Source organism: Dryobates pubescens, chromosome 31 (genome assembly GCF_014839835.1).
Source record: "Dryobates pubescens isolate bDryPub1 chromosome 31, bDryPub1.pri, whole genome shotgun sequence".
In the NCBI taxonomy this organism is placed as follows: Eukaryota; Metazoa; Chordata; class Aves; order Piciformes; family Picidae; genus Dryobates; species Dryobates pubescens.
In genome coordinates this window covers 8,927,020-8,934,283 of record NC_071642.1, presented here as the reverse complement: position 1 = coordinate 8,934,283, position 7,264 = coordinate 8,927,020, and the positions used below count along the sequence as shown (strand labels likewise).

The following is a 7,264-nucleotide window of genomic DNA, read 5'->3' as shown; positions in this document are numbered from 1 at the left end:
GTCCCTCTTGGTGTGCCCCTTGGTGTGCCTCTTGGTGCAGCTCACCCAGCTGTGTGCTGAAGAGCCAGCCAGGTTGGCCTCTTCTTTGCAGAGCCATAGCTGAACCCTGCCAGCATCTCCCAGCAGGCTGTTCACTAATTTATTAAATGCCCTTCATGCAGAGCAGGATCCTTGTGCTCTGCTTTGGGCTGGGGCTGAGGGAAGAACTGGAGGGCTCTGAGGTGGGGGTTGGGCTCTCTGCTGTTCTTTCAGAGATGAAAAAGGGAAGCAAAAAAACCTCCTCAGCTTGTTTCTGTGCTCTAGAAATGGTCAGGGCTTGGTGCCCCCCACAGCTCCTTTGGGGGCTGGCAGAACCCTGTGCCCTTCTCTGCAGCAGGGGAGTTCAGGAGTGTTCATAGTCATAGATTCAGAGGATGGCTTGGGTTGGAAGGGATCTTGAAGCTCATCCAGCTGCCAACCCCCTGCCAGGGGCAGGGACCCCTCCCACCAGCCCAGCCTGCTCAAAGCCTCATCCAGCCTGGCCCTGAACACCTCCAGGGAGGGGACATCAAGTCTTGTTGAAAAGATTTTGGTTCATAGAATGACAGAATGTCAGGGACTGGAAAGGAGCTCTGCAGATCAGTTCCAATATCCCTGCCAGAGAAGGGGCACCCAGGGCAGGGCACCCAGGGGCACAGCCAGATGGGGCTCCAAAGTCTGCAGACAAGGAGACTTCACAACCTCTCTGGACAGCCTGCCCCAGGCTCCAGGACCCTCACACCAACAACTTTCTCCTCATGCTGAGGTGGAACCTCCTGGGTTCCAGCTTGTGCCCATTCTTCCTTGTGCTGTCCCTGAGCACCACCAACCAGAGCCTGGCACCTTCATCCTGACCCCCACCCCTCAGATATTGATAGGCATTGATCAGATCCTCTCTCAGCCTTCTCCAAGCTAAGCAGCCCTAGGTCACTCAGCCCTTCCTCATCAGACATGTTCCAGCCCCTTCCTCATCCTCATATCAACTGATATGTCCAGTTCTGGTCCTTGTAGCATAAGAAGGACCAGAGAGGGTCACAATGGTGCTCAGAGGCTTCAGCAGCTTCCCCATGGGGACAGGCTGGAGAATTTGGGCTGTTCAGCTGGGAGAAGAGAATGCTCTGGGGAGACCTCTGAGCAGCATTGCAGTACCCCTCCTGGGGAGCTTTTGAGAAGGGCTGGGAGTGCCAGGCTGAGGGACAATGGCTGGGAGCTGGGAGAGGGGAGACTGAGGCTGGAGATGAGGAAGGAATTGTTGAGAGTGAGGGTGGGGAGAGCCTGGCACAGGCTGCCCAGGGAGGCTGTGGCTGCCTCCTGCCTGGGGGTGCTGAAGGCCAGGCTGGATGAGGCCTTGAGCAAGCTGTGCTGGTGGGAGGTGTCCCTGCCCATGGCAGGGAGTTGGCACTGGATGAGCTTTGGGGTCCCTTCCACACCAACCCATTCTTTGCCTGTGGTGTGAGCTGTAAGCTCAGCCCTGCCTTGGAGGCTGTGGCTTTGCCATCAGCTGTAGAGAGTTCCCTGCCTGCTGCCTGGCGCTGGGAAAGCAGCAGGAGCAGGATGTGGATGGTTTGCTGTCAGAGTGCTCTCTTCTGGAGGCCAGAGCTGGTGATCCTTATCAGCTTGGGAAAGCAGAGAGACTAATTAGCTTATTTAGGAGTGAAATTGCTCAGGCAGCAGTAGTGGTCAGTTTAAACCTGCAGGAGGTGGTTTCTCAGCTGCCAGAGGCTTGTGCCATGCTGTGGGCACCCCTTAGGAGAGGCAGGGACAATGCAGGTGTTTACCTTTGCCACATCCTGTTTGCTCCTGCTGCAGTGGCAGGGCAGAGCAGCCTGGGTGTGACTTGGCTGCCCTGGCTGGCTGAGGGCAGACGTGGCAGAGCTGGGCACCTTCCAGCTGCAGGGAGCTTGGGAGGAGGAATCTTTACTGCCCTGAACTACGTCAGGCAGCCTTCAGAGCCACTTCTGTTTGCTTGTGCAGGCAGGAGCTCATTCCTTCCTGCAGCAGATGGCTTCTCTGGGCATCAGGGCTTGAGAGCCTCCAGGACCTTTCCCTCTTTGCCCAGTGCATTTCCACCTGAACAGGATCAGTTAAGGCATGGAATGGTTTGGGTTGGAATGGACCCCCAAAGGCCATGCAGTCCAACCCCCCTGCCCTCAGCAGGGACATCCTCCACTGGAGCAGGTTGCTCAGAGCCTTGTTGAGCCTCACCTTGAATATCTCCAGGGATGGAGCCTCAACCACCTCCCTGGGCAGCCTGCTGCAGTGTTCCAGCAGCCTCCTGGTGCAGACCTTGTTCCTCACATCCAAACGAAATCTGCTTTTTAATTTCAAACCATTGCCCCTGGTCCTGTCCCTGCAGGCCTTTGGAACAGTCTGCAGCCTTCTTCCCTCTCCCAGCTCAAAGCCATTGTCCCTCAGCCTGGCACTCCCAGCCCTTGTCCAAAGTCCCCCCCAGCTCCCCTGGAGTCCCTTCAGGTACTGGAAGGCTGCTCTGAGCTCTCCCTGGAGCCTTCTCTTCTCCAGGCTGAACAGCCCCAACTGGATGATCTTTAAGGTCCTTCCAACTCAATGCAGTCTGTGATTCTCTGTGAGCCAAAGGCAGCAGCCAGGCAGCCCTTCTGGGTATCAGAGAACCTGTGGGGCAGAGATCATCTCCTGTAGGGTCAGTGGGGGTCCAGTTCCCACACCAGCTTTCTGTTTCCAGTCTTGTTTTCAGTGGGGCTTGGATTTGTGCCAGTAGGACCCCAGTTCTGCCTGTGTGTTGTGAGGCTGGAGACTGAGCATCTTGTGACCTTGAGACTCCCCTGTGTGCCCTCAGGCTGTGGCCTGCTCTGGTGGTAGCCCCATGTGAGCAGATCATCAGCACACAGCAGCAGCAGCTCGGTATCAACCTTCCCAGCTCTGTCTGGGGCAGGGGGAGAATCCCTGGTGGTGAGAGGTGTCCTGCCTGCTCCCCCCACCCAAACCCCCTTTCCTGCATCAGCAGCAGGCACCAGGACAGGTTAGGAGCTGCCCTGCTGGGAAGCAGCTCCATGGAGAAAGACCTTGGAGTGCTGGTGGGCAGCAGGTTCTGTGTGGGACAGCAAAGTGCCCTGGGGGCCAAGAGAGCCAAGGGGATCCTGGGGGGCAGCAAGGAGAGTGTGGCCAGCAGGGCTGGGGAGGTTCTGCTGCCCCTCTGCTCTGCCCTGCTGAGACCACAGCTGCAATCCTGGGTCCAGTTCTGGGCTCCCCAGGTCAGGAGAGACAGAGACCTGCTGGGGAGAGGCCAATGGAGGCAATGAGGATGATGAAGGGACTGGAACAGCTCTGCTGTGGAGAAAGGCTGAGAGCCCTGGGGCTGTTCAGTGTGGAGAGGAGAAGGCTGGGAGGGATCTGATCAATGTCTGTCAATATGTGAGGGGTGGGGGTCAGGATGAAGGTGCCAGGCTCTGGTTGGTGGTGCCCAGGGACAGGGTACAACAGGTACAAGCAGGAACCCAGGAGGTTCCACCTCAGCCTGAGGAGAAAGTTGTTTGTTGTGAGGCTGCTGGAGGCCTGGAGCAGGCTGCCCAGAGAGGTTGTGGAGTCTCCTGCTCTGGAGCTTTTCCAACCCCCCCTGGCTGTGCTCCTGTGCAGACTCCCCTGGGTGCCCTGCTCTGGCAGGGGCTTGGACTGGATGATCTCTAGAGGTCCCTTCCCACCCTGCCCTTCTGTGATTCCCATCCCTGGGCACAGGCAAACAGCACAGGAAAGGCTTGGGAGGTGACAGCACAGTGTCCTCTGGCTGCCTGGGGTAGGGTGAGGTTTGAAGAGGGCTCCAGCTGGGGGCTGGGAGGCTGTGCTAGGGGCTTGGGGTGGAGTTCCAAGGACAGCATCTGGTCATTACACCTAGAATAGGTACAACTGCTTCAAGCTCTTGTGGTGTGGTTGAGTTCAAGAAGGACCTGGAGATCCCTGCTGTGCAGCCCCCCAGCCTGCCCTTCAGCCACTCCTGCTTGCACCCATGCTGGGCAGAGACACAAATCCCCTCTGTGTTTCCTACCTCCCCTTCAGAGCAGAGGCTGCTTGCAGCCCTCAGAAGTTGTCATCTCCAGGCTGCTGCCAGGTGGACACGTGCCTGGGGCAGGATGTGACTCAGCCCAAGCCTCATGAGGTAGTTTGTCTACAGAGAAGCCTTCTGATAGTGCTGCAGGGCCTGGTGTGAGCCAGCAGCAGCCCAGCCCTCAAGGGCAGCTGGTGTGGGGCAGCAGCCTTCTGCTGAGGAGCACACAGCTGGAGCCTGCTTGCCAAGGGCTCTGACCTCTGTGTGGCAGAACTTTGTGTGTGGCTGCAGACTGACAGAGGAAGAGTTGGAGTAGATCTGAGGAAGGAAATTTTGAGGCTGAGGTTGGTGAGACACAGAATCATGGACAAGAATCCAACCATTGACTCAACCCCAGCATGGACACCAAACCATGGCCCCAGCTGCCATGGCCACAGGGCCCTGGAGCACCTCCAGCCATGGGGACTCCACCACCTCCCTGGGCAGCCTGGGCCATCCCTGACCACTCCTGCAGCAAAGGATTTTGTCCTCATCTCCAACCTGAACCTCCCCTGGAACAGTTTCAGGCCATTGCCTCTCATCCTGTGCCTTGTTCCTTGGGAGCAGAGCCCAGCCCCCACCTGGCTCCAGCCTCCTCTCAGGAGCTGCAGAGAGCAATGAGCTCTCCCTCAGCCTCCTCTGCTCCAGCCTCAACCCCCCCAGCTCCCTCAGCTGCTCCTCCCCAGCCCTGTTCTCCAGACCCTTCCCCAGCTCTGCTGCCCTTCTCTGGCCCTGCTCCAGCCCTCAATGTCCTCCATAGTTCCTGTCTCCCCCAGGAGATCACTTTCCACTGCCACAAGCCCTCCACCTCCTCATGGAAGATGTGGAAGTGGGGAAAGCTCAGCCCTGGAGCCAGCCCTGCTCCACCCCACAGCTGGCAGAGGGAAGCAGAGCCCTGAGCAGCTCTGTTCCAGGTCACTGCTCTGCAGGAGCCAGTCCCGGGACGGAGCAGGGCAGCACGGAGGCACAGCCCAGGGGAGCTGGCTGCCAGCTGTGGTGTCCTCAGTCCCTGACCTTCCTGCTGCTCTCTGTGCTCTCCTCACAGCAAGTCCAGGATCTCCTCTGGCCTGGTTCTTTGCACACCAGCATCACTTTCTGGGCTTTTGAAGGCAATCTGCTGAGTTTTTAGGGTCAGCATGCAGCCAGCAGAGTTTTTCTGATGCTTTGGGCGGCCTTTGGCTCTCAGGCAGTGGTGGTGGTGGCTGCACAGGGACAGCATCTGGGCTGGGCAGAGCAGGAGTGGTGCTGCTTTGGCCACCCCACGCTGCCCTGGAGGTTCATCTTGATGCTTCCTTCATCCTGCTTCTGAGTGGGTGTCTGATGGAGCAGGGAGGAGAGTCCCCCTTCAGGAACCTGGTTTGGGGAGAGATGTGTGTGCCCTGCTGAGGGGTACAGAGCTGCTGTGAGGGTGCAGAGCTGGGTCACAGGGAGTGTGTGTCCTGCTGGGGGGTACAGAGCTGGGTCACAGGGGGTGTGTGTCCTGGGGGGTACAGAGCTGGATCACAGGGGGTGTGTGTCCTGCTGGGGGGTACAGAGCTGGGTCACAGGGGGTGTGTGTGTCCTGCTGGGGGGTAACAGAGCTGGGTCACAGGGTGTGTGTGTGTCCTGCTGGGGGGTAACAGAGCTGGGTCACAGGGGGTGTGTGTCCTGCTGGGGGGTACAGAGCTGGGTCACAGGAGTGTGTGTCCTGCTGGGGGGTACAGAGCTGGGTCACAGGGGGTGTGTGTGTCCTGCTGGGGGGTACAGAGCTGGGTCACAGGGGATCTGTGTCCTGCTGGGGGGTACAGAGCTGGGTCACAGGGGGTGTGTGTCCTGCTGGAGGGTACAGAGCTGGGTCACAGGGGATCTGTGTCCTGCTGGGGGGTACAGAGCTGGGTCACAGGGGGTGTGTGTCCTGCTGGGGGGTACAGAGCTGGGTCACAGGGGATCTGTGTCCTGCTGGGGGGTACAGAGCTGGGTCACAGGGGATCTGTGTCCTGCTGGGGGGTACAGAGCTGGGTCACAGGGGATCTGTGTCCTGCTGGGGGGTACAGAGCTGGGTCACAGGGGATCTGTGTCCTGCTGGGGGGGTACAGAGCTGGGTCACAGGGGGTGTGTGTCCTGGGGGGTACAGAGCTGGGTCACAGGGGGGGTGTGCCCTGCTGGGGGGTACAGAGCTGGGTCACAGGGGGGGTGTGCCCTGCTGTGGGGTTTTCGGGGGGATGTGGGTCATGTCCTGGGGGTGCAGGAGCCCGAGGGTGCTGCGGGCTCACCCCTGCCCGGCCAAGCTCAAGCCTCCGTTCTCGGGGCCTCTCCAAAGGCTGCCTGCCTGGGGCCAGCCCCGCCTGTGCTGCCCCTCGGCGCTGTCGAGGCTGTGCCCCGGGCGCACCTCCTGGGCCGCACCTTGAGCCCCGGGAACCCTCCCGGGGCAGCCGAGCGCCGTTCCCGGGCCGCGGGGCTGTCACCCACAGCGCTGCGGGGGCCGCGCAGCTCCGGCCCGGGGGAAGGCTTTGTCACCCCCCCGCGCCCGGGCCGCGGCCGGTCCCTCCCTGCCGGTCCCTCCCTGCCGGCACAGCTGCGGCTGCCACGTCCCGGGGCGGGGGCGGGGCGGGGGCGGGGCGGCCGGCGGCGGCCAATGGCGCTGTGGGCGGAGCGGCTGCGCGCTCGGCCCCGGCGGCGGGGGGCGGGCGGGGGGCACGGCCCCGGCGCGCAGAGCCAGCGCGGCCGCCGACCGAGGCACCATGTGCGGTAAGAGCGGGCCCGGGGCAGCCCGGCGGCGCCGCGCCGGAGCCGGCTGAGCGTCCCGCGGCGGCGGGAGGGGCTCCCGGGCGGCGGGGGTCTGCCGCCCCTGCGCACCGGGGCCCGGCCGCTCCTGCGCTGCGGCTCGGAGGGGCCCGGGGCCCTCAGCCGCAGATGTCAGCGCCGGCGCCGCGCTCCGCGGTCGCTGCTCGGGGGCAGGCGGCTCGGAAGGGGAAGCCTCCTGGAATTCCCTGCGAGTGGGGCCGCTGCAAAGGCCCCGGGGGCCGCGGGGAACGAGGCGGCGCCGAGCGGGGGCTGTCCCCCGGTGCAGCAGCCACGGGGGTGCCGGTGGGGTCGGTTCCGGGGGCGGTGCTGGGCACGGCGGCAGCCGCGGGCGGCCGGGGAAGTCCGGGAGTGGGAGGTTAGGATCGAGGGGCGATTGAGCCCCGGGGAGCCGCGGGAGGTGTCCAG

At 62.0% G+C, this 7,264-nt stretch overlaps 1 protein-coding gene across 2 annotated transcripts in view; it reads left to right on the top strand.

The window, feature by feature from the left end:
* The first annotated feature begins 6,703 nt into the window (after positions 1-6,703).
* The window catches only part of GFPT1 (glutamine--fructose-6-phosphate transaminase 1), a 59,873-nt gene continuing 59,312 nt past the window's right edge, over positions 6,704-7,264 (top strand). For both annotated transcript variants that reach the window (XM_054174875.1, XM_054174874.1), the window contains exon 1: positions 6,704-6,802. In XM_054174875.1, coding sequence (XP_054030850.1) covers positions 6,796-6,802 — 7 coding nt within the window. In that variant the 5' untranslated portion in view covers positions 6,704-6,795. The remainder of the gene's footprint in view (positions 6,803-7,264) is intronic.